At 32.1% G+C, this 20,299-nt stretch overlaps 1 protein-coding gene across 2 annotated transcripts in view; it reads left to right on the top strand.

The window, feature by feature from the left end:
• The window catches only part of cher (filamin-A), a 104,658-nt gene that overhangs the window by 61,379 nt on the left and 22,980 nt on the right, over window positions 1-20,299 (top strand). For both annotated transcript variants that reach the window (XM_065363481.1, XM_065363480.1), the window contains 6 exons: window positions 479-608; window positions 688-847; window positions 930-1,097; window positions 1,167-1,297; window positions 1,394-1,529; window positions 20,135-20,270. In XM_065363481.1, the coding sequence (XP_065219553.1) occupies window positions 479-608; window positions 688-847; window positions 930-1,097; window positions 1,167-1,297; window positions 1,394-1,529; window positions 20,135-20,270 (861 nt within the window). The remainder of the gene's footprint in view (window positions 1-478; window positions 609-687; window positions 848-929; window positions 1,098-1,166; window positions 1,298-1,393; window positions 1,530-20,134; window positions 20,271-20,299) is intronic.

Raw genomic sequence — 20,299 nt, 5'->3', positions numbered from 1 at the left:
AAATTTTGAAATTTTATGCCACGAATCAGACATTTTTATCAGTGTTTTTTTTGCTATTGTTTTCGATGCTACTGGGTGTCCAAAAAATACGGATTCTGATTTCTGATTTCTGATGTGTTATCAAAAGGGAGAAAAAATTCCCTGTTTGAAAATTAGAAAATTGAATAATCGTTTTGAAATGGGCATTTGAGTGATTGTTTTAATGAAATACGAGAGAACCTTTCATTTCGCATTGAAACAATACCCAACTTAAGTCTCAAAAGCATATTTTTTGTTCAATTTTTCGATTTTGACTTGGGGAAATTTTTTCCCTTATTTTTGGTAATGGTAATTCTTGAACACCCAGTATTATCACTATTATCAGTCTCATCTCGATCTCGTTCATTTTTTTCTTCGCATTTTCATGCACGAATTTATCCATCTATTCATCAATTTAATCAATTAAAACACATTAATTGACCACAACTGTATCTTCTAGGTCTTCTGGAAACCAAACCCGAAGTGTACGATAATGGAGATGGTACTTACGACGTTGTCTACGTGGCAGGAGCCGAAGGATCCACATTAACAGCCAAAATCCTCTACAATGGAGAACATATTCCCAACAGGTAATTAATTCATCAATTAATTTCATCGAATACTCGTTATTAGACTATCCGTAACTCGAAATATATCTGTTCTGTTCAGTCCATTTAAACTAAAAGTCCGTCCAAGTTCAGAACCAGAACGAGTTAAAGTTACCGGACCAGTAGCTACTATTAAAGGAGGAGTATTCGCATCGATTCCTACAGAATTCGGTATCGATACCTCTCAAGCTGGAGTTGGTAACTTAGACGTCCAAGTAATTGTGAGTAAACAACGTTGACTATATAGTAAATCTGCATCCACAAAAGCTATATCGTAAAGTAATTCTTGTATCGTGATTTCAGGGCCCTGATAGCCAACCTAGAAAAGCTAAAGTGATCGATAACGAAAACGGAACTTACCAAGTTCAATTTACTCCTGACGATTGTGGTTTGTACTCGATACCAGTTAAATTCAATGGACAAAATGTGCCTTCGTCGCCATTACATGTGCAAGCTTACGCTACCGGCAACGTAAGTAAAGGAATTCAACTCGACTACGTAATCCGATATTGAGCTAAGGTGTTTTTTTATCATTGGCAGGCAAACGAATGTAAACTACCACCGATTCATAATGAAGTACTTAGAAGCAACGAAGAACATAAGTTGATCATCGATGCTAAAAAAGCCGGTCACGGAAAAGCTACCTGTAGAATAAAATCAATCAGTGGGAAGTACGTATCTACCATAACATCCATCTTATCTTTCAAGCTTTGATTATTGTAAATAATATAGTTACGAGTTGACTAACTAAATCTATTGATTTGCAGAGACGCCGACGTTAAAGTCATAGACAACGGCGATGGAACATTCACCATTTATTATAAACTTCAAGAACCCGGCGAATACACATTGAACGTTAAATTCGGCGGTCAACCTGTCCCCGGTGGATTATGCGCATTCACGGTAAACGCATGATTAATTATCACATCGGGCCATTGAATGCTATTAACAAAGGTGGTGGCTGTTTCGACATCTTGTATTATTTATCGATTATTTTATCATTTTTAATATTTCATGTAAAATAGATGCCAATTTATTTCATTTTTATCGAATGAATTACCACTTCGAACCATATGCATGTGACTGGGCTTCGATCGAGGAAAAATTGGCATCTAGTATTTCGTTTTAAGATATTGTTATTGGTATTTTTTGCCTTGGTGCCGGGGTAATACGCTAAACAGAGATGATTTTTCGATCTTTTGTCGAATATCACTATTATAATACTCGATTGGGAATGGATTATTGAACGATTCGTACTCGTATCTAAAAAATCAAACCATTATCCTTAATCCCGTAACGAAAATTGTTTCATCATTACTACTTACAGATTATTCTCAAAACATTTTCGTACCTACCTATCGATTATATTTTGTGCTTCATCAATCAACATCTTTAAAAAATATAGTGATAGATTCAGATCTACTAACTGCATGTTGCATGTGCCTATATAACTAATGATAATGATATTTCGTTTGTACTCCCCAATAACATGATGTAATGGCGATTTGAATTTATAACACAGTTTGTTGTTCGTTACCGAACAGAATGATTCGTAAATAATCATTCGTTCGTTTAAAACCGAATTGTATGAACGGAGATGTTATTTTGAGTTACTTGTATAGATATGTTTCGAAATTCGAATACGTAGTATCATTCTTCGTTTGCAAAACTCTTGCCTTAGTGAGAATATGTATCGAGTTGTATCCAGAAATTTCTGCACAAACATGAACAAATAGAATCGCAAATTGGAAAAAAAATTAATTATTTGAATATTGAAGTTTTAATTCGCTGAAAAGAGTTGAGAAAAGACAATTGAATACCTGCCTAATTGATCGAATTTTATTTTGTTTTATGTATTAAATACATGTGTCCCGCTTTGGTTTGTATCCCTTCACCGCAATCACTTTAACAGATGACCAACGTAATGTGAAACACAAACCTAGCTTATTAATGATATCCTGCAGGAATACTAGTACTACGACGTAATGCTATTGCTTGTAGTCGTATCATCGAATAGTTGAGAATATGCTTCTCCATAAAATTATTATTCTTCTGTGATGCTTTTTAGTAGGTATTATTCGTCTAAAATACGATGATGGATTCGGCATTCGATCGAATTGAAAATCTAGATTCTGTACGATTCATGAATCAGTTAGATAGAAATTATCGTAAAATGAAACTAACGATAATTTTTTTTTCAAAAGGTATCTTGTAATTTGAATCGTGAATAATTTTGCACCCTGGGAGTTTTAATTATAGGAATACCTACCTGCTGTTTTAAAAGTACCAATTTTATTTTTTGGATTCAGCCTCGCAATGCTCTCATAGCCGGCCAGTATTGATAAAAAATTAAAATCGAGTAGAAAGCGATTGGATTTGTTGATCAGATCTTGTCAGATCAAATTGAATTTAATTCAGGGAATGCTCGGATCAGGTTTGATTCTTTCCAAGCTGCTCAACTGAAAAACTGAAGAAAAAAAACGTAAAAGTTTTGAAAATTTAATTTTTGAATTCCGTCTCTTGGTGTTTATCAGTCTACCATTTTTTCCAAATTGAAGGCTGATAAAACTGTATCAAGTCGAGCCAGCCCCCCCCCCCCCCAGTAGGAATCGATGTCATTCCGAATTTCCAATTATTTTTCAATAATAATTTATTCTAAGTCAATAAAAGGACGGCACTGGTGAGGAGTTCAGAAGGGTCAAATCAAAAAATTAGTAGATATTTGATTTAAATGCCTTCAAATTTAATTAGTAATTAATAATTTATGTACATTTTTCAAATTTCCTAAAGTTAGCCCACAGTGAGAAGATTGCATCTAATCTGAACAGGAGATTGACTATCATTGGATTTTTTTTTTTTTTTTTTTGAAAATTGATCATATGGTGTACCTCTCTGGAAGTGGAATGTTGACCGATATCTTATTTTAAAAATCAGTTTGGATCCAAAGAAAAGAAAAAAGTCTCTACAAAATTTGTTTAAATTTTTAAATGATGGCATGAAACTTGAAAGGAAAAGATTAGATCTGATTTGATCAGGAAATTGATCTGGACCTCATTTACTATTATAAACTTATACAAACAAATGAAATCATTAGGCAATTATTGATCAGACCTGATTACATCTTTTCAGACTTGTTTGTAAATTCTGATTAGAGTTGATTTGATGGAATCAGAACTCGACGTTTTTTTTTTGGATTTAATTTAATTTGGTCCTAATCAGACATGATCAGATCTATTCTTTTTTTTGTGTGAAATGATTGATAATTTTATTAGGTATGTCGAGCCATTTTCATCCCACTTCCCTCCCTGTTGTATCTTCAGAAATCATCATCATCATCAGCGTGTTGTGATAGTAATGACCGCTACTCCTCTATGTCTTGAGCTCGGAGCATTGCTTTACTGGCATGTGGAATCAGGGCTATTGTGAGATAGTTGGCGCAATTTTTCATATCACCTTTCTTGTGTAGCAGAATCAACACTAATTTGCACCAATCTTCTAGCCATTTTCTTTTGCACCATATGTTGTTGCATATCTTCCAGATCACCTTCTCTGCTTTCTTACCCATGGACTGTAGTATCTCATTCTCAATACCGTCACATCCAGGTGCTTCACATTTTCTCAACACCTTGATGGCATCTCTTTGTCAAGTAAGATTTCTGGCTTTTCTACACTGTTCAGTTTCTGGTACTTCATTGTTGTTTGGGTTGTGAGGTTCACTCCCATATAGCTTGCTGCAATACAATCTCAAGTTCTCTAAGAATCTTATTCGAGTCCCTTGCGACTGTGCGACTGTACCATCCTTAGCTGTGATTTCATGTGATTGTGGTTTAACAGGGCTGAATCCAAGAACTAGCGGCCCATCGAGATATCCCATTTTAGCGGCCCTGATTTTGGGCTCCTCAATTAATTGGCCAAATTTTTTTCTCTCATTTTTAAAGTGCAGGACACTGAGCATAAAAATTCATTCAGAAATTTTTTAAGCGGTCCAGTTTTTACCTCATCAGCCTAAATATGTCCCAGCCCACCGAGATTTTCTCAGTAACTCGGTGGGTGGGTCCAGGCCTGTGGTTTAAAATCTCTGGTGATCTGTTTTATCTTCTTGAATAGTATGCTTGATTCGTTGTGGTCAGCATATTCTTGAATTTCTTCACAACATCTGTTCAGGTAGGCTTCTCTGTCTTCCTACAATGCTGGAATAAAAATAATGTCTTTGTCAGAGTGATTGAAATTTTGTTTTTTCACAAAAATTTGTGATTTAAAATATGTACATAGTTTGTTACACGAGGGGTTGGGAAGAGGAAATATGCATATTTTTAGTCAAAACTTGTGGATCAATTTGAGTCGTATTTCTTCGCCAAATCCCAAGGAGAAAAGATTTATTCTAATTACATAAGGAAATTAGTATTATTTGAGCGGATGTGATTTAATATCCGCCATCTACTCAGACAGCAGACATTCAGAGAAAAATGATCAGTTGTAATCACCCAGGGGAAAAATTATTTTTACTTGATTATATCATACCAGAGATCAAAATTTTGAATGGATTACACCTGATTAAAAATCTAGTAGGTAAAACTAGAATGATTAGGTCTGATCAGATCTCTTTAATCTGCATTAGATCTGAACATTTCCTGAACTTAATTCATGTAATGAGATCAGAATTTTGGTGAGATTTGAACTGTTCGAACCTGATTGCATCCAATATTTTTTCCTCTGTGCAGATCTGATGAAATCCATTTAGACCTTTTTGCTCGGTTCATCAGACTTGATAAGATCAGAACCTGACGTTTTTTTTAGGTCGATTTTGATATGTCAGATCAGATCCGATTAAACCAGTCTTGAAAATTTTGATCAGATCTGATCAGTTTCCCCTGATACTTTCGTCAGACTTTCTGACCTATATAAAGTAGAAGAATTAGATAGTGAATCAATTAGGTATATAAAAAAATAAGGTTTCCAAGCAATTCTTGAAAATTATTTACACATTATTTCTAATTTAAATGTTGTTTTTCCTCTTCTCTTCCATAGAATTTATGTTTTGAAAGATTTAATATTATTCCACGTGAGGTCTAAGGGGAGGAAATATGTGTAGGTATTCTAGTCAAAACTTGAGGATCAATTATTCATTTCAATTCTTTGACAAATCCCAAAGGATGAAAGATTGGATCTGATCTGATTAGTGATTACATCAGAAAATGGACCTCATCTAACTAGAAAATCAGCTTTGATATATATCTACTCAGGGAAAAGTGATGAGTGATCAAACCTGATTTTATTTGATCAGCTTCTTTTTAGATCAGTGTGATGAGCCAGCAGAAAATAATTAGATCTGATCAAATATGGATTTTGTTTTGATCTAACCAGATCCGATCAGATCCGGTCGTTCCCTATATTAGATTTAGTCATGATCAGACCCAATTAAAGAGACTTGATCGGATCTGACCAGATCAGGAGATTTCCTAGATCTGATTTGAGCTGACCAGACCTATTCCGATCAAAACTCTGCTCTGTTTGGAACTAGTCAGATCTAATTAGATCAGAGAATGTCCAGATCTGATCATGTCTGATCTGGTCTGATCAGAACTGGCCAGATCCAATTAGATCCCCTCTGTTGGATCCAATCAATTCTGAATTATTAGATTAAATTCGATGAAAATGTTTATTTGACCAGATCAAATAATAGAATCCATGGAATGTCTAATCACTCATTTCCTGGATCCGATTTTACCTCATCAGACCTAGTCAGATCATTTCAACTGATCTAACTTAGTTCTTAATGAATGGTAAACAATGTGATCAGAGACCCAATAGGGCAGATTTGACTGAATCTGACTAAAACTAATCAGACCTGATCAGATCCAATCATTTTCGCCATGGCAGATTTATCATTTTTAGCTTTTCTTGCACCAATGTCGATAGTTCTATTGTATGTAGTTCTAAAATATAGGTAGATTTACTGTTAAAAAATGTGCATTTGCTTATGGAATTTGATTTGTGAATCGTTTTGCTTGCACAGATAATATAAAATGGCTTACATCCGAAAAACTTAACGTCATGTTGAACTGACTTCGAATATTTTGAAAGTTGACCGCTTGTAGTAACATATTTTAGACCTTGATGAATCGCAAAAAAAATATCAGCAAATTCGTCTACGACTATATTTTATTTATTAGCAAATGACAAAATAAATGAAAACGTTTTTTTTTTTTTTTTTTTTTTTTTTGGAAAAATAAAATCAAATTTTTTTGAACATTTTTTTAGCGTTTACCTCTCCATTAGGTATAAAGTACCTATTTAATGTCGCATATTTTTAGATAGGTTTTTTTTTCAGTGTGAATTCTCGTTGTTCTTGTAATATTTTTGTTGGTATCGTTGGATAAATTTATGTACAGGTAGATTTTTTTAAAAACAATTAAGTATAGCTAAATTATGTACAAAGATGAATAAATTTTTCTATGCGAGAAATAAAACACTATACTCTTGTTAATTAAGTTTCGCGATGCGAAAAATTTTTTTTCAAAAGAGCAGAATTGCAACTTGACCATTAATAAAATTAACGTCGAATTAAAATTCTCGGCGACGAGTTGGTAGGTACCTTGGAACATGCGGCAAAAGCTCTTCCGTAAAATTTAGTCTCTAATTAAAAGAAGCACGTTACCGCATTCAATTGAAACGAGTCATATTTTAAATCTTTTTTTAAGTTATTTATACAGCTCGTGTGTTATTTATATACCTACGTAATCTTACCTTGAGTACATTAATTTTCAGCTTAGCCTATAATTCCGGTAAAGGGATCGATTTCAATGCAAATCAAAATGCAGTTCGAATAATTTCAGGTAAATATGATTGCCTGAGTGGGGCCTGGGTTCAGTTCATTCTTCTATTTGGCAGACGATTTGATGCATAATTTACCTGCGAGATTTCTTAGAACAAAAATTTACCTACCAATGTATTTTTTTTTATAATTTTATTTTGTTCTGAAAGTTTGTTACGAAAATTCTGGATACATCTTGATAAAGACATCGTTGTTGATCGTCATTTTTCAAAATTCTGTCAGTAAACATCAAAACAAACTCGGTTTATTATAGAAAAATATTCGTATAAGTAAACAAATTCAACTCGATGTTCATTAGTTAACTTAATGAGCCATTCAGACATGTTTTAAAATGCAATTGCAACTCATCTGGTATGTCGTATCGTACGTTAAATTTTTAATGGGCACTTTTACTTTCCAATTGTAAATGTCTCAGATTTTATATAAATGGCCAGTCAAATAACTCTTAATTTCTTCCCCTTTTCACCCCTCTGCCAGCTCGATAGCAGCGATTAAAGTATAATAAAATCGACTATTCAATCTGAATGAAGGATCTCAGACTTTTCATCGATACGATAGGCAAGCTAGTATACGTTGAATATTCGAGGGGCATATTTGCCAAATTCGAAACGAAACGTTTTAAGAATCTGCCACGTCAACCACGTAATTAACACCCACGCCATCGTGCAATCTAAACTCCCGCCGCTGCTGCTGCTGCTGCTGTCGCTGCTGCTGCCTCTCTCGCAGCAGCTGCAGTCGTCAGCCATCTTCCCCAATTTTTTCTACTCTCTCTGCTTTTATTTTATTTGTCCGCCGTTTACTATTTTGTAAGGATATATAAATAAAACACTGGTGTATTCTCTGATAAACACTCGCATCTTGCGGTTACACGTATCACTTTCTTATTTCTAGGGGACGACGAGGACAGAGCGAGAGAAGCACGGTAGTTATTATATTTATAATATGTTGGATAGCGTTAGACGGACATGGCAATAAACTTCTTTTAATACAAACCCATGTACAACCGCCCAATACCGCTTGTTTTTTAGTTCTGTTTTGAATGCTGCAGTGTGCGATATTAACGAGTAAAATTTGTATATTCTGGTTCGAGTCGAGTGCGATTTGCGATTTTCGTTTCCTTCAAATTTTAATACTGTATAACGCATTTTCGGCTCCACTGAAGGCTCTCTCGATCTCGGTTTCCGGTACATTGCACCGCGACCTAGCTCCGCTCAGTAAGCACTCTGATTTATCTTCAAATTTATATATACGTGTACTTACGCCGCATTACGGTAAACATTTGCTATCCACGCTTCATTTCAAATCACGACTGCTTAGTTACTTATGTACTTGGTTTTCCAATTATTTTGTCACGTTTCATGTTTTTCGAGGGGGGTTGTAAGGTCCACATGTCTGTGTCATGTCGCGTTATTACCTAACGTGACGATGAGAGCTTTTCGATGCTCAATTGCTTATATTCTGATCGATGTGACGAGTAACACTTTATTGGCTTTTGTGATCGGGAATTTGGAAAATTGAATGAAAAATTTGATCAATGATTTACCAATCAAATTATTGTTGTTTTTTTTTCTTTAATGAAGAATTTTGAAAACCTGAAGCTATTTTTTGTTAAATTGGTCCCTGGACTTGGAAAATTTTTCATTTTTAAGAATCTTTGATTGAAGATTGGCCAAGCTTTCATTAGTTTTCATTTCGATTTCGTTGATTGTGAGTCATTCCATTGCTCAGTTCTTCCGGCTATTTTGTTGAACAATTTTTTCAAGATCTGTTGCATTAAAAAAATATCTATTGTTGTTTTACTTACCTATTTGGTTTTTTTATACTGTTGTTAGGTAATAAAAAAAAAAATTTAATAGGGGTTCGTTTTGTAAAACGGGGCATAAAGTGGACAGAATTATTCTTGGCTTAAAACATCTGAATGTTTTCTCACTTCTGTGGGCAGATGATGAGCGATCATAAATTTTGAATAACGTCAGAGTAGGCCAATATTACAAGGTAGTAGGAGTGAAGAGGGGAGAGGAGGGCGTGAGACCCAATTTGATGAGTGATAGCTGAAAAGAAAAAACCTCCGATGAAAATCTGAAAATTGATCCAGTTGAAAAAAATTACCTATCCAAATTTCACTTGAATCTTCAAGCAACCTGATGGAATGGCCCCATTGTATTTTGGGTTTGCATTTGCACAGAATTATCGTCATGATCTAAACCGTTCAAATTTTTCAATTGAAGGGGGGGAATTTCGATGATTGGAATTTTATCGCTCATAATACTTAGTTGAATCGATTCATTTTTGCTGGAAAAAAATTAGATCCTGAAAATCGAAGAATAATTTTGACCTCATGGACATAGACTCCGTTAGAAGAAGAAGGGGGGGGGGGGTTATGTAATTCAAAATCTTTTTGACTGAAAAATTGATGTAAATACGTACGTTAAAGTATTGTTGGTTTGAAATATGAAAAACTGGCGGCAGAGTTGGAAAGAAGGGAGGGGGGGTTAAAATGTTCAAAAATTTTGAAAATCAATGTGTTTTTTTCCTTTTTGCAGGTTTTGTAGTCGAATGGACTTTTTTGATCATGAAAGTAGAATTTTGCTGTTTTCATAAAATTTGCGACAGATAAACCCTCTCTCCCAAATGGGCTTTTTGGTGTCAAAATCTTTCTTCGAGGCTTTTTAAATTTATTTTTCAGGTAGTAGGATCAAAAAAGTTAAAACGTGTAAAAATTACTGGAATATATATGAGCAATAAATTTTGAAGAAAAAATCTCATCAAGTATTAAAAAAAAAGGCTTAGCCAAGTGGAAAGGGGTAGGGGTTTGTCAATTTTTTAAGGCATATGCGATAAAGTGATCCTTTATTATTTGCACTCGTGAAATTTTTTGTGATTTTTTTCACTCTTACGTACCTACTTTTCATTTTCAAAGTAGGTACCTAGTTGGTTTAAAAAAAATCCATGAACATTTTTGAGCACCAAATATAAATTAAATCGTGTTGAAAGCCCCCCTCCCCCCACAAAAAAGTATAAAAATTCTTTCTCCTTTGTTTGGAAAAAAATGTATGTACCTATACCTAACATGTAGATAATAAAAACGCTATAACGTTTTTCTGTTTTTTTTTTTCAATTTTCACAACCTTGATGGCCTGGTACAGAGTTCTTGAAAAAAAAAACAGAACATTAAATTTGGTCATCCCAGAAATATTGGACTCCCCCCCCCCTTTTTTTTAAAGAGAAACCCATTTTCTAACCCCTTGAAAAATATTTGTCCATTTTTCATTTTTCAAATTCAAGATCTACAAGGCAAGCAAACTTTCTTTGGGAGACTGGAAAAAGGACTTCCTTTGAAATGATTGGTCATTATTTAGAAAAATTTCAAAGCAGAAATACGTAGAAAATTTTTATTCAATTTTTTGAAATTTTTTAAAGATTTTTTGGATTAACTTTACGTGTGGAACGGTACAGAAGACGATTCTTGTATTTTTTCTTTACATTTGAGTGTGATTTTGAAGAATGGTGTCTCAAAAATTGAGAATTTTTGGGAATTTTTATGGACTTGAAAATTTTTTTTTTTTGTTTTTCAAACTTATATGTAGCTACTTAGGATTTTTCACGAGGAGACTATAAATGTTTCTTAAAGGGCCTGGAAGATCCTTTCTTTGAAGGGGGGGGGGGGGGGGTTATTTGGAAGAATTTTGATTAAGAATTGGAAAAAATTTGCACTGATTTTTCTTTTATTTTATAGTTTTAATTTTGTTTTCAATTTTGGGAGCTCTTCACTGGTAATTATACATTTTTTATGAGGCCCGCGTTGGTCTTTTCTCAAATGCATGATTCACCTTGAAAATATTTTCACTCAACGAGGGGTGTACTTGTAGAAAGAGACTGGCAACGAATGCAATTTCCTCCGAGTCCAGTTCTGATCTTTTAGAGAATCGAGCAATTGAACTACCAGATCTAAGAAGTGCTAAATTATTCAAAATTCATTAAAAATTTTTCAACTTTGATGCAGGAATAAGTACTTTTATCGAAAAGATGTGGAATAAAATTAAATCATGACCTTGTGACTGTAAGTGAAAATATGCCTTTTTTTGTATTTCCTTTCTAGGGGGTGGGGGTGTTAAATTGAGGCTGCAAGACCCTAATTTTCATACACCACCACCCCCTGTGTTTTGAAAAAAAATCGAAGTACTTGAATTATTTTTTTATTGTTGAAAAAATATTTTTGGAAATATTTACGTATAAAAAAGTAACTTTCATAATTTAAGTAATTTTGTATTTGCGTAATTTTTACCAAAAAAAAATTGAAATTTTTTGAAAAAGTTATCAATTTTTTTTAAAAATTTTTTCAAATTCTTTTATTTTTTAAAATTTTTATAGCAATTTTTCATTTAGAAGGACTGCATCCCTTCGCGCTCCCCCATAAAAAAAGTCCAATCCATTCAATGTTTTTTTTAGACAATGAAGTGACTGTGAGTGCATAAGTTGAATTTTTATTGTGTGAGGGGGGGGGGGGCTGGGCACTGTGGCTCTGATTGTCCTGGGCTCGTTGAGGCATTTCAAACTGTTTGTTTCCGGCATTAATACGTATTTTCTTCTACGAACTTTTTCGTCCTCCTTTTTTTTGACAAAGGCACACGAGATACATATTATCATATTTTTCAGAATTTGAAAAGAAAAACCAAGAATCCGATTTTTTCAAAAAACACCTCTTCCCATAGAAAATAAACAGATTGAAAAAAATTGAGTGACCATACTCAAATTAAATTTATTTTATCTGCTGTTTTTTGAAATTACTTTTAATTCTCGAAAGAATCCAAATTTTTACAATTTCACATAACATTTGGTCTGACTTTCAAGAACTTGGAGACAATTTCGATGAAACGATAACATCATGTCAGACTTTAAAAAATATATCCAATATCCATGACTTTGAAACCTTCCTCGCAGGGGAGACTTTACCTCCATTTTTTTTTTGTTTTTTTGATTTTTCCAACTTGGGAAATCTTTATGTAGGAGGTCAACATTGTTGAGGGACCAAAGACAAGTTTTTCTTGAAAAAAGAATTACTTACATATCTACAAGTATTCTGATTAGAGATGAAAAATTTTCAAATAATTTGTACCTAAAGACATCAATTTTTCATATTTTTCAACTTTGGGAGCTTCATACAAGGGGACCAACATCATTTAGAAGACAAAGGGAGGTTTTTCCATGAAAATGTGGTTATCTAAAAGTACTCTGCCCAGAAATGAAACATTTTCAAAAAATTTGTAAGTAGATACATGTATCAATATCTCATTTTTTTTCGACTTTGAGAGGCTTTATAGGGAACCAACGTCATTTGGTGGACTAGGAAAAGAAGTTTTACTTGATAAAAAGGTCATTTAGAAAAATCCTGCCTATCAAATTTCTGCAGGCATCAATTTTTTATGGTTTTTTATTTTCTCCAGGAGGGGGGAGGGCTCCATACAAAAGAGCTAAAATCATTTGAGGGTGCAACAAAATAATATTTTCTCGAAAAAGGGATTATGTAGAACAATTCTAATGTGAAAATGAAATATTTTCAAAAAAATTTCCCTGATTTTGATTAATAAGTAAGCATTCTGATTTTTTTCTGTTTTTTTTTTCAACTTTGATGGACTCTTCACAAAGGGGCCAATATGGTTTGGCGAGGACCGGGGAAAGCTTTTTTTAAAAGGAAATTATGTATGTATTTAAAAAATTCTGATGCAGAAACAACAAATTTTCATAAATTGAATTATTTGTTTTCATTTTTTTCGGGGGGGGGGGGGTAAAATATATCAAAAATATTGAATTTTTCTCTCACCTGAGGAGACAACTTTGAGGGATGGAAGGTGAGAAATTCCAACTTTGCAAAATTTTGAGGATTTTGTAATTTGAAGATCGTAGGACTTAATTTCAGATTTATTAGGCATTTATCATCAGGAAAGGGAAAAAAGTAGATCGAACAGCTTTCTTCTCTGAAACCCAAACACATTATTTATCCTTGACTTTATAAAAAGTAAAAAATAATAAAAAAAAATCACAACACTTTACTTCGAATAAAAAACTTGACCTAATTATAATACCACCTATCATCCCACTAACGACTTCAATTTCATCACAAAATCTCAATTCTGGTCCAAAAATTCGGAGGAAAAAAAATAAGCAACAAATAATATGTAGATAAATACTACTTAATTTTTTTACGTCATACTCTCGTGGAATTGAAAGAATAAGCGCAACAAAATAAACTAAAAAGTACGTCAAGTAAATAGGTACGTATGAGTCATAAAAATAAGATTTGTGTCGCATATTATGCATCGAAATTAAGCAACATGTGTACCTATTGAATCATTACTTCGGTATTTTTCGTATAAGTGAAGATTCCAAATTGCCCACAAACCATAGAAAATAGTTCTAATTTTAAAAAAAAATCGAATCGATTATTTTTTTTGGTTACAAAAAGAAACATCCTGTTTCAAAGTCTTCCTCGTTGAAAAAAAAATACCTACCTACAAAATACAAATTGTACAATGTTTCTTTAGTTAAACAACCGTGTGCAAGTAATCGCGCGTGAATCAAAATATTCGAACAACAGCATAAGGTTTTTTGGCAAAAGTTTTTCTGAACTAAGTGAAACGTGCTAAGTTTATTTCTGTTAAACGTACATTATGCTCTTGATTTTCGCATTTAAATAAAGTAGATTAGGTAGATATATAAGTAGCTTTGAAGATGTGTAAGTGATACTACAAATAGCGCACTTAGATCTCAGAGAGAAAGAGCGCTTACACATTCGACGCTATTTGTTTATGTAATAAAATGCCTACTCTCATTTTAGTGTATTTGGATTTGTTATTTATTACGTGTTGAGAGCGTGTAAAATTGAAAGCTGTGCGTATCGTTTGATTCGTGCATGCGAGCGAGCGAGGTACTAATTTTGAACATTTTTTAGTGGCTGAAAAAATTAGGCTTACTTACCTACGTATGTATACGTAAGTAAGTAAACGAATCAGCAACAAAACTAATGATATGAGCACGCATCATGGAGTTTTACAAGGACGTATTCTTTGCTACATTTAATTAGATGGGGATATTGCCAAAATGCTAGCATTCTTAATTGTTTTCGAGGCTATGTTTAAAAAGCTCTGGACAATGATTACGTAACTGCGAGAATATTTTATGGCAAAACATCCAAAACGTGAGCATTATAATGTGATCGAGTGTGCTGGCTGGTATGCGATATTTTAATGTTGGAATTTTTTTTACGTTAGGTGTATTCACTATTCACCCGTTTGTGATGTGGATGATTTTGGTTTTTATCAGAAAAAGGGGAGAGGTTGGGGGGGTAAGGTGAAATAGTACATTAATCGTTAACGTTGATTAAATAAGATAAGTTCAACAATATATTGAAAAAAGTTGGAGAGACCTCTTAAGTAATCTCAAAAATTTACATTCTGTATTTTTATCTATCGATCAAAAATTTTTGAGCCTGACTGACGAATTTTTGTTCAGATAGGTACATTTTAAATTTTTTAAATGAAAATCCAAACTGTTTGATTTCGAGGAAGCTGATCTGTAACCCTTGTAAATCCCATCAGAAATCAGAACTGATCACACAGGTGGTCTGAGTGGACCTAATAATGATACTTAATTAAGTAACATCCAAACATAATTTGATCTTTCTCTGAAAATTTTTCAAAAAACCTGCCAATTTTACATGAAAATTGATTAAATATATCGAAGAATTTGTCGAATAAGTATCTCAAAAATTGCTCAAAATATTGACAAATTGTCTAAAAATATCATAACATAGGGTAGGTAAAATTGAGCGAAATTTTTGAAAAAAAATTTTAAGAACGTCATGGTAAAATAGTTAAAAAAATTAGTATAAAATCAAGTTATTTTGCTTCAAAACCACTGAAAATAACTAAAAATTCATTAAATTGTTGAATCACTACAAAAATTGCTCATCGTGTTGAAAAAATTGATGAAAATAAATTTGCAAAAAAAATGTTGAAATATGAAAAAAAAGTAAGTAATGAAATATGTATCATCTCAACGTCAGATAAATTTTTTATTTTTTATTTTTTTTGGTGTTTATAATTACAAGATTATTACACGCTACGTAAGATTATATTAAATTTGTCAGGTTGTGTTTTTTCAACAAGAGTAATAAATTTTTCCATTTCGGAGGGGCTGTCAGGGATGGAGAGAGAGTATTCATCTATTTGGAGAGCTAATCTATCTTGGTGTAATTGTGGACAATAGAGAAGTAGGTGTTGAACAGATATAGGTTCAGATGAGCAAAATTGACATGAGGGCTTGGGGGCTTTTAGGTAAAGATGGTTATGTGTAATTTTGGTGTGTCCAATTCTCAGTCTTGTCAAGATAACTTCTTCAAGTCTATTTAAGTGGGATAGGTTTTTCCAAGGATGAATTGATTTTTTATGTTGAAAGAGCTTGTTGGTTGTTTGTTGGGACCAGAAATTTTGCCAATTCATGTATATATTTTGAGTGAGAAAAGATTTGATGTCGTCAGCTGTGATGATGGTAAGGGGGGAAAGAGTAGTTGCAGATTTTGCATAAGTATCAACAGCTTCGTTTCCAGTGATTCCAATGTAGCTGGGAACATACATAAACTGGATAATAAAGTGGGAATTTTGTAGCTCAAATAGTTTTTCAAGAATATTTTGAACTATAGGGTGATCAGAAAATAGGTTTTGTATAGAAATCAATGAACTTAAGGAATCACTTTGAATCAAAAAATGTTTGTTATTTGGTTCAGAGAATTATCTATATACATTCGAAATAAAGACAAGAAAATCTTCAAAAATTTGGAAAAAAAATTATGAAATACATATCACTAAATTGTGTAAAGTTATTGAAAAAAGCTCTCAAAATTTGTGAAAAAAATAAGTTGATAATAGCATAAAAATTGACAATTTTTTGCCAAGATTCGAAATCTAAAAAAATCGTTGTACAAATAAAATAAAATTTCAAAATAAAGTGCCATCAAATTTCGGTACATTTTCGCAAAAAAGACCAAAAATTGGAAGAAGTTGACTGAATGTACAAGAAAGTTGTAATATGTAAAAATATTTCAATAATCCAAAATAATTGAACAAAAAAAACTTACTTACCTAAATTATCAAAAACTTTTTCAAAATTCACCAAAAATTTGCGAAAACTTGTATAAGACTTGAAAAAAACATTTCGGAAGTTTCAATGAAATGATGAAAAATTGAAAAAAAAGCTCAAAATTGTTAAAGGTGGCAAATTATCTTTTAAAACTATACCTAACTTAAAAATTGAAAAAAAATTGCACAAAAACAGACAAAACTGTTTAAAATTGACATAAAATTTGAAAAATTTACTTGCAATAAATTTTTAGAAAAAGACAAAACAAATTATAAAATGAAAAATGTAACGATTTTTTCTTAAATAACGAAAAACTGATGAAAATAATCATCAAAATTTTCTTAAAATTGTGAAAAATTATTCAAATTTTTGAAAAAGTAGTTTAATTTGCATGAAAACTCTTGAAATGTTACAAAGATTGGGTTAAATGTAGCAAAAATTTCATGAAAATGTTTTAAAAATCTGGCAAAAATAACAAAAATAATCAAAAATTGAAGAGAATAACTTTGTGTACCAAAAGCTTTACAAATCTTCCTTCATACATATATAAAGCATTGAAAGAAAATAAAAAATAAAAATCCATAAAATTGATGCTAAAATTGACAAAATTGCTTAAAACTACTAACAGAAAATTAGCAACGTGTATTTGAAAATCTTAAGAAAAATAAAGAAAATAGATGTCATGTCATTAAAATTGTGTAGTTTAAAAAAAAAAAAAAAAACGGAAAATTTACAAAAAATCTGCCTAATTTGAAAGAAATTTGCATTAAATTGAGTTATAAGACAAAAAAAACAAAAAATTGAAAAAGTTGAAAATGATGATACAGAAATTGACAAACTTGCTTAAATTTAACAAAATATGCTTGAAAATCATCAAAAAAAGAAAAAACAAAATTAATTATGTTAAATTGCGAAAAATTATAAAAAATTAAAGAAAAAGTACGTATAAAAATAAATATTAGAACCCGAAAGATTGATGATGTATTGCAACAATCGCCTATTAGCGTTGAAAACGTAGCAAAAATACCATAAAAAATTAAAATTTGAACATAAAAATTCAAAACTCCTAAAAAATTTGCTAATTTTTACGAAAATTGTTGAAAATGATGTTAAAACTCATAAACGTATTAGAAAAACGATGCAAAAATTGAAAAAAATTGGAAAAATATTTTGAAAAATCATTGAAAAAGAAAACAAAATTAAAGTGAAATTGTGAAAAAATCGTGAAAAATTTTCTGAAAATAGCTTCGTGTACATTCGATTAAAACTATTATGAAAAAAGTTGAACATGAGGGGCGAGGAGGAAACTTCACATAAAAGGTGTAAAATTTTCGTGAAAACTAGTGAAAGTGATTATACAATAATCTTCCTTCGAAAATCGACTAATTTCCTTCAAACAGCAAAAAAATAGCAATCATTGAAGAAGAAAAATTCATGTTTCAGTCCAGCATTAGAATTTTGGAAAAATCTCACAAAATTTGAAAAAGAAAAGCTTAATTTTCATAAAAATTACGTAAAAATAGTTCAAAACAGATTTTTAAAAAATTAAAAAAGCTCATGTTTTCAAAAAATTTGCTGAAACTTCGCGAAAATCGTTCAAAATAATGCAAATATCAATAAAATATTTTGAAACAATCCTCTTTGAATAAAACATTGCTCTAAATTTTGACAAAATTTCCGGAAATCACTAAAAATTTAAAAAAAAATTGAAAAAAAACAGAAAAATAAAAATTACCAAACTTGAGTAATTTTTTTTTGTTTTGTGAAAAAAATTTGAAATCAAAAAAAAAATCTATCAAAGTTGCATAAAAATCATTTTATTACACAAGTGTCTTGAAAACCAACAAAATAATTATTCTAAAAATGGTTCAAAATTGTGCTAACAAAAATTCCTGAAAGTATAAAAAATTGCAAAAAAGGGGTAAAAATTGCTGAAAATGTAGTCACCAATTTCTAAATCGATCACAAATGGCTACACTGCTCGGTGAATCTGTCACCAAGAAGTCATCAGACAGTCAAATATGAATATTTTATGTTTCGGTAACTTTTTGGTGATTCACCTAAAGTCACCAATATTCACCAACAGTCATCAAAAGTTCAGAATCGTTTAAAAATGGTCACAGCTTGATGAATTTGTCACCAAGAAGTCACCAGATGGTCAAGTATAAATTTTCTATGGTTTGAAGTGACTTCTTGGTGACAGATTCACCAAGCTGTGACCAATATTCACCAATTATGATGAACATTTTTTCTCGAAACGAAGATAAAATTGCCAAAAACATTGAATTGCATAAAATTGAGGAAAAAAAATAATTAATCGATTTGCAAAAATTGTGTAAAATACAGAAAACGCCTAAATTTTTGGAAAAATTGCCAACTTCAACTTGTACGCAAATTATTTACCCCCCCCCCCCACACCCATGGATCGAAGAATAAAAGTTTTGAAACCATCAGAAACAAAAATCATGATAAAATGTGAAAAAAATTGGTGAAATATCCTAAAAATTTGAAAAACTTGCCAAAAGATGCAAATAATCAACAAAATTGACATTCGAAAATCGTGTTAAGTGATAAGAAAAAATCGATAAAAACATAATTTATCGGCTCGACATGCGATTCTCTATATGTAGGTATTAAATAACGTGAAAAACATTTGGTAAAAATTGAAATCAGAAATTATTATTGGAGTTGATTATTCCGCATTTCATTCAAAGAAGTTACCAGATAAAAAAGACCCCTCCCCCTTTCCTCCTTCACAATCACTGAGCTAATTTTCTCGTTCAATTATCACAACACACGCTAACGCATCTTTCAATTAGTTTGCTTCGCAATCACACTCGATACGATTTACGAATTAACGAATTAGTTTATTACTCGAAACGTTTAATATTTTGATTCAAATTCAACGAGCTTCTCATGACGCTATTACTCGTATGTAGTAGTTTATTCGGCTTCTTTGATGTAGCGCGGTTATGTGGGATTGAAATTTTTAATGGAAAACTGTCACCGTGAATAATTCGCTTTACACATGTTCAACACGTATGTGCTCGTAAGTTCATGCATCAAATTTATATCACCAGAAGGAGGAAATACTGCCAAGTAAACCTCGTTTAGAATTTTTTCTAAAATGTCGATTAAATTGTTGAAAAATACTCGTATATGCTACGAAACACCTCGTACCGAACAAAAAACTAGGTACAAGGTATTCTATCATATCATTTACTTCCTCCTCCCCCCACCCCATCCCTCTAGTCATTCCTTCCTTTCCTCCTTTCTTTCGTTTTTTTTTTTTTTACTCAACAAATTGTTGATTTAAATGTAATGAAATTATAAAGCTTGCAGGATGAAATCTTATACATATCCAAATCAGCGAGACTGCATGAAACAATATGGAAAGGTTGTAAGTTGCGCACACGTTTTCAAATCGCCATTGCATGCTAATCCATTCCTATATTATATTATTTTGAACCCACCCTCATCTCGAAATTTGCTCTACAATTATCGCAAATTATCATCGTTTTTTATGGGAAAATTTCAGGTTAAAGACGAAGAAGAGTATTTACAACACGTGAAAAAGTATTCCGAGCAATCGTCCGTCAACAGTGTGCAAGAAGAATTCAGATCTTTTACTTTGAATAACATTCCTTTGCCTACAACTGGAGGTCACGTCACAGGTAAAGATCCATCCTACGAGTTTAGTGGT

The sequence above is a fragment of the Planococcus citri genome, chromosome 4 (genome assembly GCF_950023065.1).
Source record: "Planococcus citri chromosome 4, ihPlaCitr1.1, whole genome shotgun sequence".
NCBI lineage: Eukaryota > Metazoa > Arthropoda > Insecta > Hemiptera > Pseudococcidae > Planococcus > Planococcus citri.
This window is presented reverse-complemented; position numbering and strand designations above follow the sequence as displayed.